At 41.7% G+C, this 15,914-nt stretch overlaps 1 protein-coding gene across 1 annotated transcript in view; it reads left to right on the top strand.

Annotated features, from left to right (window-relative positions):
* Positions 1 to 15,914, top strand: part of otofa (otoferlin a) — a 70,674-nt gene that overhangs the window by 9,610 nt on the left and 45,150 nt on the right. The window contains exon 3 of the mRNA XM_078289705.1: positions 7,833 to 7,921. Within this exon, the coding sequence (XP_078145831.1) occupies positions 7,833 to 7,921 (89 nt within the window). The remainder of the gene's footprint in view (positions 1 to 7,832; positions 7,922 to 15,914) is intronic.

Consider the following 15,914-nt stretch of genomic DNA (forward strand, 5'->3'; position numbering starts at 1 on the left):
AAGGTGCCTCAGTAAACACTGGTACAAATTAAAATTAAAAAAAAAAGAATCCTAGTAAAGTCACTTAACCACAAAATTATTCTCAAATGGAGAAAAAACAAAAGACAACCATAAATGAACACAGAACCACAGACAAATTCCAATATACAGTTTTTGCTATTGAATATTCGATTTCATGTTAAGTTTGTATTCTCTACCTTTTCTATTAATCCTCCCAACTAGTTCTGTATAGATTTCTGTCTTGAGGTTTGCAGCTGTCCTGCTTGGCAATGAATCAGACAGAGAAAAAGGGCTGGGGTGAAGCAAGATAGATTTTCTTGCCTCTATCGAAGAAAAAAAAAATGGTCCCAACAAATGTAGCTGGGTTTGGTGGGAATTGAGGCGAAATGAGAGGATCCTGGAGAGCAGAGTAGGTGAGCGATCGATAGCTGTAAACCTTTAGGAGGCACAGTAACTTTGAGATGAGGAGGTATCAGCTGCTGTAAACAGTTTGGAGGCATGTTTGTGAGGAGCTTTGTGTTGGGACAGCTCAGCTCCAATAATAACCATTTGCAACCTAATTTACCGCCTCTTGGCATCTAGAAATACATGCTTTCTAATTAAAAAACAATTTATGCGCTCACAGTTTGGGCTCTTGCTTTGCCTTTTTGGGACACAACATCATATTTGGAGAAGATCTGGCAGCCAAACATCAATAAACACGGTATAGAGTATTTATTTTTCTAGGATACAGTACCAGATGAACAGTAGAGCCTCTGCTGTTAAATAAAAAAAACCATCCAGCTCAGCGTAAAAGTTTTGAAGTGTGGAGCGAGAGGCATTTCACAGCGCAACGCTGCCTATTTCCCTGACTTTAAGGAGTTGTGGAGCAGCTTCCCTGACAAGTGCATTGTTCATTATCTCTGCACCATCTGGTCCGCCACAGCAGAAACCGGCGAGCTGATTGCAGTTTTATTAAGACCGAGTCCGGCTTGAAACAAAATGAGACTTCACTGAATTATCTGAAGAAAGTCTCCCGTACCTGCCGACTCGCCGTATGGCACTGCCATTCAGCTTTGAGAAAGGAAGAAAATTAGATATACACCATTTGGTAAAAGTGACATGTACTTATATGAAAGTAAAAGTCACTTTTTGTATATGCTTGAATTTCAGGTAACAGTTGTTTTGCAAGTAAAACCTGCAGGAAGCCGGTGGTGGAAGCGTTTTTCTTGCATAATATTAATACAGTAATCAGATATTGTGCATGGTGATTAATGAGGTGGAAAGCAGCAGCAATGAAAACTGTCTAACCATGGCTAATGGCTGCCACAATCACTAGTGATTACCTGCTCCGGGTGTATGAAAGATTCTGACTGGCTCAATGCCAATAAGGTTTTGGTATTTAATTTGACACACAAATGAGCCTGAAATAAATAGAGAGTGGCGTTCTATCACAATAGAGCAGAGTGTGTTTCCAGAGGAAGTGAAGAAAGGGAGATGCACAGGGTTCACTGTGGAAACACTGGAGCATGCCGAGAAAAGTGACATGCGAGAAACAGAGCAGGGATGGAAATGAAAGGGGGGGAGGGGTAAATTGAGAGAGAGTGTGTGTGTGTGGGTGTGTGTGTGTGTGTGTGTGTGTGGGGGGGGGGGGGGTTGGATAGCGAGGTCAGTAAATTGGACAAGATCGAGTTTCTCAGCAGACCCAGCTTATCAGAGATGCCGTTTCATCTAGAGTGTCTGATATGTCCGTGAACACGCTCACACACACACTCTCGCACACTCACACACTGAACACACTCACACACACACGGGTGAGAGAGCAAGTGAGTCAAAGGAAGACAGCACATGGAGCAGAGGGACAGTTCTTTGAGGTAATCTGTTTTCCATCAGTCAGTGTGTTTTCCTCTTGCACCTCTCCTCTCGCTGCGGTCGGATCAGATCAGAATCACAATCAAAAGGACTCAGTTTATTGCTGAGTAGGAAACATATACGGGGAATTTGTCTTGGTAACATGGCGCGGCGAGAAACAAGTTACACAACAGACCCACATGGTACATGAGCAGAGAAAAGACAAAATATTTAAACGATTATACATATATGCTATTAGTGCACATAAAAATAGAGAGACAGACTAAAAGCATCAATCTCCAAAAAGGCATCTTTGCTGTGCTTTCAGAATGGCACCTGCTTTTGAAACGACACTTCTGGTTTTGAATGAGTGTCACTGCACCCGGAGTCATGGAACCGGCTCAACCCGCAAAGCACAGACCTTCAGTTCAAGTCAAAACATGAATATCACCAACATGAGAGGTTCAAGGTTTTCACACGACGGCGGCGTTATGTAAAAACCAGCCGACCTCACATGGGCTAAGGGAAAAGAAAAGAAAATATTGAGGGAAGCTGAATAATGTAAGAAAATGTGTAGGTGAGTGCAGCTCTGGCATTTAATAATTTACTGTTGCAGAGGTGGACTCTCTTGTCTTGTACTGTACACAATGGCAAATCCAGGGAACACAAATAAACTCCTTACTCATCCAGAAAATCCAAAATATTATGTAGCGTCTGGAGCTGGCCGGTAAAGCCTGCTGTAATGAGAAAGGGCATACTGGCTCATGTTCAGCCTCAGCCTCACTGAACTGTATTCTGCCTCTTTCAGCAGTCTACCTTCATCTCTTTTATCCTTTAAGAATACATCTAAGCCTGGAGAAACCAAGTGCGGAGGACTTGCAATTGTTGGCATCATCAAAAGATAACAACGCACAACTTTAAACTTTGCACAAAAGATACTGTATACAGAAGCGTCCTAATTATAGCCGTACCATATCCTCACCAGACCCCGAGTGACAGAGGGAGCATATTGTTCATAATTCATCACGGAGGTGTTTTCATCCTCCGTGTCCATGGCAACAGGCATGAAGCATCACGGGATGACGGTGTGATGACCCGGTCACCCATCCGCTCACCTCGGCGCTGCAGCGTGGGATCACAGCAGCACCGTCTCCCCTCCTTCTGTTTGGCGTTTAGTCCCTCTGATAGGCCGCCGTGGCCTCCGGGCTTCCGGTTGGCTTCATCATACCTGTCACTTTTAATGAGCGGCCCTCGTTCCTCCAATTAGGCCGCGTATCACGGTACAGTATCTGTGTAGGAGGGAGGTTAGTGGGGGGATCAGCGAGTTGGATGTGTGATCTCTAGAGTAGGCTCAGATAATAGAGAGGAGGCTGTAGCACAAGACTGGCTAGTGTGTGTTTTTTTTTATAGTGCAGTGAAGATTGCTTTTCAAAAGTAATATCACACATTTCTTTATCCACAAGATCTGTGATACATTTTAATGAGCCAAGTTGGATTGGATTTTAGAATACTGCAGCTGTTTTACTTGCTTGGCGGCTTCAAGTCCAAACTGCATAGTGCTGCAAAACTGTACAGAACTTGATTGCAGTGTAACTTTATAGTAATTTCCGTTGTTGTATCTTTCGCTAACTTCATTTATGATGCTGGTGAGGATCAAACTTGGATACAACTTTGCATTGGCCTGTTTCCAGTGTATTAACCTGTGTATTAAGTTATGGAAAAGTATCTGGATTACACAAGAACAAATTGTAAGCATTTAATGAAAATATCCCTAACACAAAATATATTTACAAAGATGTAAGAACAAGGCATCAATACAGCATAAGTGTACAATGTAACTGTATGTGCTTACATTGTGCTGTTACAACATTGTGAGGTTATGAGTACAGTATTAGGAAGATTTTCATTAGGTACTTCAACAGTATTATTGTGTACTTGCATAATGATCTTAAGAGTGTTGTTTCTTGTCCTCATAGATTGCCTTGACCCAAGTTTACTATTAGCAATGAATGAAACACTGTATTTATTTTAACAGCATGTCATTTACATAAGACCCAAGCAATTGAAATGATAAAGAGAACGCAAAGTCAGTTTACAAACATGCTATTCTTCATATAAGCTATATTGACTTTAGGTTAACATCATTTTATGTAACATGCTCCATCAACTACTGCTTTCATCTATTTTCTAAAGGTCACATCACACAGTAGAAAACGGGCCTCTGTCTCTGGGGTCTTTCTCAGGTCACATGTCGGCAATCCAATATATCTTAACTTCCTCACCGACTCTGCAGCTTTTGCCGTCCAAAACAATAGTTCTTATCATTTGTCAACAGCAACCTTTAGCCTCTTTAGAAACTCATTTGTTGATTCATGATGGTCACCTGACTGGCCAAACAGTCATCCCATAAATCCCATTTATTGGGGTAGCCATGGCGACGCTGAATTATACATAATGAGCAAGTGTCCATAAATTAAACCTGGAATAATTTGCATCCAGCGTTAATTGTTGATGTGTTTCATACAGGTGCTCGCCTCCATTTGCACATTTATCCATTCAACACAATGACAGCGCATGACAATGTGCTTCTAAATGTATTTAAATTTGGAGGTGAGTGTGGAGGTGAACTGCCTGAGGAAGGGTGAAAGGCTTGAAATATGCATGGCCAATTAGAGCTGAGCAATAATGATAAATATACCTCTTTTTTTCCTGAATAATGAGTTTGCAGAATACGTTTCAATACATGCAAACTCAGCTTTTTCTGCATATTTTTTTCCAGTCTTCAAAAAAATGTAAGAAAACAACAAAAAAGCGTATGTGGTGGAGAAAATGGTTCAGCTTGAACAATGTGAAATATGTTGCAGCTTAAGATTAAACCTTTTCACTTTCTCACCTGAATGGATTCTATTCTCTCATTTTATTTATTTATTTATTTTGTATTGGGTGAACATTTTCTCTCCAACAGAGTGGCTATAAAGGCACCATGCAGCATAGTTATCTTACCTCTTTGTATGTTGGATTCCTGTATGTGCAGGTGTTCCTTCAGAGATAAATACTGTTGGACGCTGCATGCCAGAGAATGAAGCCAAAACGAATTGGGAGACACACAGATCAGTCTTAATGGATTTACAATGACTGCAGTGGGAACCCTAGAGTCAGTACATCTGTGTGTGTGCGTGTGTGTGTGTGTGTGTGTGTGTGTGTGTGTGTGTAGGAGAGAGCTAGAGAGAGAGAGATGTGTACCTGCGCTTTACCAATGCACCCATGTGATTGGTTTCTCTGCGCCTGGCTGGGAGTAAAATTAGTAGATATCTTACTATGGGGAAATTAATGTGACTCTGCCTGTTAAATAAACCAAAACATTTACAGCGGTACAGTGGTGTGTATGTATCGAGTAAGCAGATACAGTGTGTGTGACCATGCAGCGGTGTGTATAACAGTCCTTGCCTCCACCTTGTTCCATTAACTCAGTACTGTAGCTATCCCAGGTTCGTGGGTGTGTGTGTGCCGTCATCCGTGGAGCATTAACACCACGCTGCGGCCCCTCTCTCCTCAGGCTATTCAAACAGACTGCAACAGATTTAGCCGTAAATGAGACGCAGTGCTGCTGTATTAGATACAATCTGAGCCAATGACCGTCACTGCGGGGGTCTGTGCATGGAGGCCCGACGTCACCGTGCTCGAGGAACGAAACGCATGAGGAAGAGGGAGCGGCGCTGGTCATGCCTGACTCTGGGCTGCAGGGCAAGCAGCACTGAGCGATGGTGTAACAGCACACACACACACACCGCATGCACACACACACGTACAGAGATCCTGGAGGGCAGTCTAGCAGTATGGATTACAGTAGCAGGTGGGAACCCCGGGATTCAGTAATGAAACAGACCTGATGGATCGCTCGCCCGACTACCTTACAGCACACTGTGTTTTCCTGAATGAGAGGCCAATATCAGCAGGGATCCAATGAGCTTTAAATCACCGGCCCGACCTTCATCCCTCTGTCATGACATAGGCTCATTTCACCGGTGCTGGAGTACAGCAGAGAGGGGTTGAGAGATGATTTACCGAATGTGAAACCAAATATACAAATTTGTCGTCATGTTGCCTAATCTTTGTATAACATGCTTTTTCTTTTTTTACTAATGAAATAGAGAATGTTTTCTGCTTCTGGGCTTCTCCTCATAATTAATCAAGTTAAGTACCTTGGAGAGGAGAATAACATCATTTGGAGTTTATATGCGTGTTAATGTCGGTGATGGGGCTTGTGAGTATAGGCATCACTTAGGGTTTTTCTGGGTGTAATGTATGTGAAGTACTTGTACATCTGTCACTACTTGCCTTGCAGATATTAAGAGCTGGCTGTCTTAGAGTTTTCTACAGCTAAATGAAGCCAAATCCGAAGTAGCCCACCCAACTCCATTAAATTGATTCACCATTAATTAGGTATTCTGCCGATGTAAAGCCAGTAGCAAGAAATGTAGGTGTAATTTCCAATGCTAATTTGAGCTTTGGCAAACCGGTTAGGAGAGTTGTGCAAGCTCGTGTCTTTCAACGGTGGAATATTTCCAAAGTTAAGCAGTTTTTATCCTTTATCCCTGTGATCTGGACTACTGCAACTCTCTGTATTCCTGCCTCAGGATGCAGCAGCTAGAATTCTTATTGGAAGAAAAAGACAATATGACATCAATTTTATCACCTTTAGCTCGATTTTCTGATTTTACCATCACTTCGAAGGCACAGATAAGTCTGGCACCAAGCTTTATCACAGACCTTTTAATGCCTTATGAGCCAGATCGTAGCCTGAGGTCCTCAGGCAGTTTCCTATTGGCTGTTCCACAATATAGATTAAAAGGCAATCAGTTCTTTGCCATCAGGGCTCCAAGACTCTGGATTGACTTGTCTGAGGAGCCCAAGCCGGCTAGATGTGTATCATTTTTAAATCACTTTTTAAAACTGATTTTTCTAGACTTTCTTCTATGTAATGATGTTTTGTCATTGTTTTTTGACCTTGATGATTCTTGCCTTGCTTTTTTATCTCTTACCTTGTTTTTTTATTGCTTTTGCAGTTGATTTTTGGTTTTTATCTGTGTAAATTGCGTTATAACTGTGATTTGAAAAAATGCTATATAAATTATAATAATAATATTGATAATGATTATATTATTGTTGTTGTTGTTGTCAGTATGTCACTACAATAACGTCACCCAGACAAATTCTCAAACGTTTATCTTACTTGATGATTTAAGTGATTCTGATTCATTCTGATTCATCCTGTGGTTCTGCTGACAAACTACAGCACTGCTAATGATCAGCCTCAGGGCTCAGCTTCATATCATTCACAGGAGACAGGCCATTAAAAGAGACGCGTGTTGAGACCGGTCTGAATAAAGGGAAATTGCTCTACTGAGTGGCTAATCAATCTGAGACAGCCAATTAGTAGAGACATCGCTGAGTAGATTTGCAGAACATGATTTAAGGCAAAGATGCAACGATTTTTTGTTTTTTTTCCTGTCTCCTGTCAAAGCTGAATAAAAGTGGCCACCTGAAATCCAATTTGCACTCTATTTCAGAGCTAATTAAAGTAAAGAAGGAGAAAAGAGTAAACCTTGAAAGCTGTTTTCACACTCCTGTTAGTGCAACCTGGGCTTATCTCAGGGATATCTAAATAATGTGCTCAGGCATTTTCAAGTACTCATTAATAAGTGCTGTTTTTTTTTTCCTCATAGCAAAAATGCTCATCAGTATTTTGGTCCAGTGCTGTAAAGTCTGTGGATGTTTATAATAATAATAATAATAATAATTGTCTTGCTCAAGGACACTTCAGCAGGGCCTTGAATCTCGGTCCTAGACTAGGATTCAATTAAACTCAGTCAGTTGCTTTCACATCAAATTCTGGTTGTCCTGGTTTGAATGGACATTGATAGAAATCGTGATTTGATTGCTGGATAACTTTGCTGAGACAAAGTCTATTTTCTAAAGCCTTCATGTTCTTTCTCTTCCAGACGTTTCGATGGCCCATCGCCAGCAAGCTGGACGGAAACGAGATGCTGGAGATCCAAGTGTACAATTACAGCAAAGTCTTTTCCAACAGGTAAGGTAGAAAAACTGCTCCTAGGTTGTCCTAAAACCACATTCGCCACAACACACAGTGTTTCAGAGTAAACTGAACTGCAGTTTCAGTTTAAAGTCCCCTTTCCATCAGAGTGTGTGCCCAGTCCAGACTGACATATGGTGTGTGTTACTCAGCTAAAGGCACGTTAGACTATAAGCCCTCTGCCCCTGAGAGCTTGTTCTAAATTGACTCAATTGAATGGGCGATAGGCTGCAAACCACGGGGCAAGCTATGAATGACTTTTCCATAGAGGGTGAGTGGAGGTAATGAAACAGCATTAGATCCCCAGTAATGGACACATCTGTCACTCCGAGCTCCCCAAACAATCACATCATGAAAAACACAGCTAGCTAGTATCAAGCAGGGAGCTAGAGTGGAAAATGTGATCAGGATCATGTTGAACCTGCCTTATTCTTCAATCATTTGGGTTTCCTGCAGTGTGTGTGTGTGTGTGTGTGTGTGTGTGTGTGTGTGTGTGTGTGTGTATGTGTGTGTGTGCGCGTGTGCATGATATAATCATGGCTTGCTGACTTGCTTATTGATGAAAATGATAGAATCCATTGATAACAGTTTGTTTCTTCCTATCCTAATCTACTTCTTCTTCCTCCTCTTCTTATTCTTCCTCCTCTTTTTCTTCTTCCTCCTCTTCTTCTTCTTCCTCCTCCTCTTCTTCTTCTTCCTCCTCTTCTTCTTCGTCCTCTTCTTCTTATTATTATTCCTCTTCTTCTTCCTCCTCTTCTTCGTCTTCTTCTTATTATTATTATTCCTCTTCTTCTTCCTCCTCCTCTTCTTCTTTGTCCTCTTCTTCCTCTTCTTCCTCCTCCTCTTCTCCTTCCTCTTCTTCTTCTTCTTCTTCCTCCTCTTCCTCTCATTTCCTCTTCTTCTTCTTCTTCTTCCTCTTCTTCACCCTTGAAGTGTATTTGACTCCAGCTCTGAGAAGATGTATAGAGGGTCACTGTGTGTCCCCAGGAAGTCTATCCATCTGTTGTAACTGTAGTAAATCTAATCAGACAGTTAGCAGCTGCTGGGTTTAACTGGCCGACTGACTGGTGTGTCCCGACTCCGGACACATACTCTACCCACGCACTCATCAACATCACCGCCAGGGACCTTTGTATGTGTGTGTGCGTGTGTGTGTAGGTGTTGATACATTATTTCTCGGCCACTTTTAGACGGATGAGTCAGAGCTAAAACCCGGTGAAAGGTCTGTGGACAGATGTTGTGCCACTTCTACATGAAGGCAGCTCTCATCTGTCATCGTGTCTTTTCTGGTGCCACTGTGTAATTAATGAGGAAACAGGAAGAGCGTTTCAGTCACACAGGACAATTCATAGAGTGCTGGAAAGTTTCGACAATCATAGGAAAATGTCTGAAAGTCAGTTTTGTATTCTCTTCTTTACTGACAATTCACACTTGATTTCAGTTGTCCTGATGCGGTAAACCCCACCCATCTGGCACTGCAGTCAGGATAAAACAAACTTCAAAAATTATATACAAACAGTATTTGACCCAGATTCAAATGTCAGCCTTTGGGGAAAAAGGGGGAAAAAAACGATGCTGTTGGTGTTGCCGTTTTTGAACTACATGTAACCAAAAAACTATTTGATCTTATTTTTGGTGTCGATGCCCTTCAGCACACTGCATACTGCAGGCCCTATCACAACTTCAATACAAAGCAATGCTTGGTGTATGAAAGATGCAATGTTGATAGTACATGAAATAGGGGCACACATACATACACACACACTCAAACACATACACACTTGATGGTCCACCGACTGCCTTATAATGACACACGCATGCACATATACAAAATAAACACAAAGACTGATGCGCGCACACACAAGCACTCATGCGTGCAAGCACACACATCCCACAAACACACACACACACACACACACCTAAACACACGCCCCATACCCCAGCCAGAGAGGAGTAGGTAAATAATTCACGGTGAGTCGTAGCCTGTGTTGTTCTCACACCTGCTCCATATGTCCACAGGCTGCATCGCTGCCAGTGTAACTGATAGGCTTCATCACTGTAGTCATCAATAGGCTCAAAGGCCAGTGTGTCACACCCTGCTAAGGCCAGAAGTAGGATGAGCAGCTTCACATTACCACAACACAAAGGCAAGGCAATGATGCGTGCTGATCTCTGTGCTGTGTTAAGCGACATATAGCCCGTGTTTCATTATCTGTTTTCTCCCGTGCCTGGGAGATACGCTGCTATATTCTGCAAGCTGTGGGATATCTGTGAATCATGATGCGCTGGCGCAGAGGGGAGTTTGCATGATTGTGTATTTGAGTATTCTGTTCAGCCAACAATGACTCATTACTGTATTATCGTAACATCACTGAACAATTCACAAAATCAGAGGGTGGATGAGAGCGGCATGCAAATGTAAAGCTATTTGCTTCAGCAGCATGAAACTGATAAAGGGCTGATGTTTCCACTTGTGCCTTCACAAGAGCAGTGCAAGATGGATTCTGATACTTTAATCAAGTTGGGGAATCATAGCGCCTCTACAGCCATTTTAGTCAGTTTAGAATTAGTTTTAATGCATGCCGTTTTGTATAATTCTCATCAGTCCAGCTCCAAAGAAACAGCTCATTGTAGCTGCAGACATGAATTATTTGACTAATTGTTATATGCCTAACAAGATGGCAATCACAAAATGTTTATACTACATTCAAACTAGATGTAATTGGGAACAGGATGAAATAGATGGAAATCAGTTGTTTCTGGTGTATGCTCAACATCAACCATCAATACTAAAACACATTGCATCTGTATTGCCTCTGATCCATTGACTAATCCACTGACTGATCCATTGATCAATCAGAAATAAGTGCCTCAAACATCTTAGGCTGGTATTCAAGCTCTACACCCTCTTTTGAAACAACACAGAAAGCACATCAATATCGCATGAAACCACACAAAACTTTTGAAGTACCTTCCCTGTCTGCGCTTGAATACCTAAGACTTTGCGAGGCACTTACAGCTCTTTTTTTGTCTTTGAAATGGGCTTTGGGTTATACTGCACCAGGTTCCCCTCCAAAGTGAGATAAGCCTGTTTATAATTCATGTGGATGCTGTTCCCCTCTGTCTTCGCCCCCGCTCTGTCTCCCCCCTTCGCTTCCTTTGACTGCGGCACAAAATCAAATCCGTGTTGTTTCCTTTTTACTTCCCTCTTGCTTGGGTTTCTGTTTATCTTTACAGTAACACACTGGGTTTCATTTAGCCACAGGACTTGGCACGGCAGTCCAGCAGGGGGGCTATTTGGCTGCAACTTTATACCATCTCCATTTGTACCCATTCAAAGACCATTTCGCATTAAGCCTAGTCTGAAAATTACCAACCATGCAAGCTGACAAACATCGAGCCATTCTTCTCTTTAGTTTCATCCTTATCTCCTCGCTTCTGGAGCATTGGAATGCATGAAGAGGATTTGTACCTTGTTTCTTTTATATCTTCCCCAGCAGCATTGGCACTGGTCTTTACTTACAGCATGTTTCTGTATTTCACTGATGTATTATGTTCTATATGAGCGATGGCCTCATTGCTCTTTGTGTTATGTCACTCGGGGGTGATTTGGAGATGAAGGGATTTCCTTTTGCAGGATCGATAAAGTAATATTACAGTACCCCCGCTTTCTCATCTGCTCCTGTGAAGTTTTTGATGCTTCCCATTAACCCTATCATCCCATCTACCCATAGCTGATTTATTGTTCTATTTCCTTTTTCTCCTCTCCTCCTCCTCTCCTCTCCTCTCCTCTCCTCTGTGTTTGTGTTTGTGTGCCATATCACTCTTTGTATTGAGCCTGCAGTGTGCCCTATGCTGATGGACATCAACACTGAAAACAAGATCAAAAAGTCTTTCAGTTGTGTGCAAAAACGACACCAACATTTTTTTTTTCTCACTTTTTTTCTCTCTCTTCCCAAAGGCTGACATTTGGATAAATCAAATAACTGAAATAGTGTTTACATATAATTCATATCCTTTTATCCTGTGACGGATCTGTTGTGATGCCAGTGTGTGTGTGTGTGTGTGTGTGTGTGTGTGTATGGTTGAGTTAAGGCCAACTCAGAGACACTATAAATGATTCAGTGATGGAGATTCACCCCAACACATTCTCCCTCGTGTCCTGGCATTTTCTTACATAATTCAGTTTAAGTCGCTTCAGTAATTTGCTCCTCCATCTTTTAGCCCATCTCATGAAAAGTGTATTTTTACACAAAAGTTAGAGAGGTAATATTTAGAAGTAAATATTACATTAAGTTTTTTTAATGTTAAGTGTCTTGCTCCAGGGCAACTCCACAGTGTTTGCTGAGGGAGGGAAGAGCGATACTCATTCACTTTTGCCACCCACAACTAATGATAAACAGAGTTTTGAGTGTGTGTGTGTGTGTGTGTGTGTGTGTGTGTGTGTGTGTGTATCTGTGAGTGTGTGTGTGTGTGTGTGTGTGTGTGTGTGTGTGTGTCTGTGTGTGTGTTGTTACTGTCATTGTTATTACAGTAGAGGTTGAACTATTCCAACTATTTTTAGTCCTTGAGCTATGTGAAAGCTCTGTAATAACTGAACCTTATGTAACTGGAATAACCCAAATACAGTATTCAAAAAGTGTGTGTGTGTGTGTGTGTGTGTATAGGTGTGTGTGCATGGGAGGGGGGTGTTGGGGTGTGTGTGTCATACCTTTTCACCAATGGGGTGCTATGCACAGCAGAAGCTTTTCCTACGCCAATCAAAAGCCAAATCACACACTTGGCAGGTATAAAATTCCCCTTCCCCTTCATCTCCAGTTGAATTACTGTCAGCTTTCGTGGATTAGCGCGGTCCTGAGAACAGCCAGCCCCGTTCCACCAGAAAAAACATTTCGCATTTCAAAGTTTTGCTCTCCCCTCGCAGCCTCACCTGAGCCTCGGATTTCTCCTCTCCGTCGTCATCAAATAAACTCAAAGCTTACCGGGAAAAATAATACCGATTGAAAGGGAAGGGAGCTCTGAATTATGGAGCAGATGAAAGTAAATTGTTTGCAGAAGTACAATCAATTATGAATGGCACCTTTTGAAGTGCTAAAAAGTGAGGCAGAACATGATAGGCCCCGCTCGGCTCAATTATTCAAGCGCCCGTACGCGCGGCACAATGGCTGAAAGGAACTGACAAACCATTTGCTTTTCTAAGCAGCGCGGGACATATTGATCACCATTGTGTGGCAAAAGAAAGAGTGGAGCATATTGTCCGGGGGTAATATTGTCGGCGATATTGCCCAGAAGAACTAAAGTTTCTATTAAACGCCAAAGTTTTTGCACAAAGCAGTGAATATTCCTCTATAGGCGTTTTTCTTGTGAGTCACATCAAACCGGTGGATTTGAGCAGCGCCGTGGCGTCATTCCGCGGGGAGCAGTGAGATGTGCACCTCCACAGAAACAGCATCTGTCAGCGCCGGAGGGGAAGCAGATTCTTTCATAACCGGGATTCAAAGTGCAGCAAAGTTCAGGCCGTGTAAATTTTCCTCGTTATTGAGTTCTTGGTATCTCTGCGCTGACTAATGCAGCCTCACATTCTACTGGAGATTGCATTCATCATCGCTGGTTCAAGAGGAGCGAGAGATATAGGAAAGGACAGAGAGAGATAAAGAGAGAGATAGAGAGAGAAAGAGAGAGAGAGAGGGAGGGAACACACAGGGAGGGAGAGAGTAATAGAGGGTTGGTGTGATGAACAGTCTACTCTCTCTTTATTGGCTCGCTGATAAGGAGCTGCTGCCATTGCTATTAATCTTGGTTATAAATTTAAGAAAAACTATTTTTGGTTATTGGTGCTGTAGTTAATGCGGGGTTGTGCTTGTGTGTGTGTGTGTGTGTGTGTGTGTGTGTGTGTGTGTGTGTATGTGTGCATCCATGTGTGTGTGTGGTGCTGATGATCCCAGCATCCACATGGTGAAAGCTCATTGTCTCCTCTGCTTGTCACTTCCCATAAAACCTTAGTCCTGTTGGGCAGCTCACATCGTTAGCCATGATCCCCAAGGATTTATACTCTGTGCGTGTGTGTGTGTGTGTGTGTGTGTGTGTGTGTGTGTGTGCATGCCATGTGGTGACTGTGTACCCTTTCAGTCATCAGCTAGTTTTATGATAGTTTCTCTCCCTGTGGACTTGTATCCAGCTTGGTGATTGTGTGTCTGTGTTGTTTTTTGTGATTCTCTTGTTGCTCTATTTAAATATGTAATATCATATATGCCATGTATTTATGCTATGGGTATACATTGTATTCCATAGACAGCCTTATTTGCAATCTGAATTATCATTTTGCGTGTGTGTGTGTGTGTGTGTGTGGCAGTGATCATTATCCTGGGACTCTGACATGCGGTGTGTTCGGTGTGGGCTGCGCTGCACGTTCTTTGTGTGTGACTGATTGCTCTGCTAGCAATTCACTGTTTGGGGGGAAACTCGTTAAATTATTCACCAGCTCTAATTGGCTGGTTGAATGGGGACTGTACCGGGTTTCTTCCCACTACTGTACTGTATGAAGGATCCTTGGGTGGCACGGAAATGAAGATCTTATATACGAGACAACATCATCCGAAGGGTCCCATTCCAACAAACCAATGCTCTTTGGAAAACAACTGCAACCTGATATTCATTATTCAATATTTCATCCTCCAAACTGAGACTTTTATGGAAGCAGTGGTTTGAAGGTTGGAGGTAGCTACTGGCTTGAATGTTCCAAATTAGGCAAAATTTCACTTTAATACAAGCAATCATTTTGTAAAAGTATACTTTTTCACATAGTAAGGTTGGGTTGCACCAACAAGGATTGACTTTTAAACTTGATTAAATTATGGTTTATTAATAAATTCTGTTGCTTCTACATTCCCTGTTTACTTTTTACCTTAAACCAAGATTAACTTTGATCCTGTTGCTCCAAAACTTCAATTTTTGATCAGGGGTTCAACTGACTGTTAAGGTGGTTTAACTTTCAAAATGGCAGTATTTTTGAGGTGGATGGAGGGAAATGGGAGAGTTCCTTGAAGAAAGATACGGGTCAGACTCAACCCACATGAGTTTTATGACCATGGTTTCATTTTCATATTCTTCCAGCAGACTTTAGTCTCGTCTCTCCTCTCCTTCCCTCCTGCTCATCTGTTCAGCTTCAGCCTCTGTCAGCCGAACCCACCATATAGTCCTTTTGATTGATGGTGGTGTCGTTTTTTTTCTTGTCCTCCAGAACTGAACCGAAACGCTCCATTAACTCAACCACAAAATTTTTCTCAACTTTTCTGCAGAGTCATGACAACTTTTGGTGAAGCTGATGTTACTTTTCTAGCCTAGCTATTAAGCTAAGCGGGGCAATAATGTAACGTTTGTCTATAAGACCAAACAGTAACAATTAAACACATTTTTTATTCAAATTGAACAGCACACAAAAATCCTGGGACTATTTTTGTGTTTTTATTCTCGCCAAAACACCCATCTTTGATTGTTTTGAAACCACATACTATAATCGTTTACGTAAATTATTTAAATTTATGTGTAAATTGTTAATCTTGGATTTACTTAACTAGAGTTGAATTTAAATTGTGCAGCACAGCTCCAGTTCATTTTAAATCTTGATTATCGCTAATTTCAAATTAAATTTAACAAAATTGGTGCAAGCCAGCCTAAATAGCTTGTTTTTGAAACCAAACTCATCATTTATATTGAATAAGGTAAATAATGCCTCAGACTTATGAAACAACCATCAAAAAGCATATAAAAATATTATTCAGAGAAGCTAATTCAGTCTAGCAAATTCTGTATTGTCCACCAAGCCTCTGCCTTTGGCTTTACTTTCAAATGAAAACACCTGAGAACATTTTTTTTTCCAGCAAAATACAAACAACAGCCCATTTCAGGAAGCAAAGAAAAAAAACCTTTTAATTCAGTGTGCTGGATGAATAAATGGTGTGAGGGTTGTTATCCATTTAGCTGCCTTTCC

The sequence above is a fragment of the Centroberyx gerrardi genome, chromosome 18 (genome assembly GCF_048128805.1).
Source record: "Centroberyx gerrardi isolate f3 chromosome 18, fCenGer3.hap1.cur.20231027, whole genome shotgun sequence".
Taxonomy (NCBI): Eukaryota; Metazoa; Chordata; class Actinopteri; order Beryciformes; family Berycidae; genus Centroberyx; species Centroberyx gerrardi.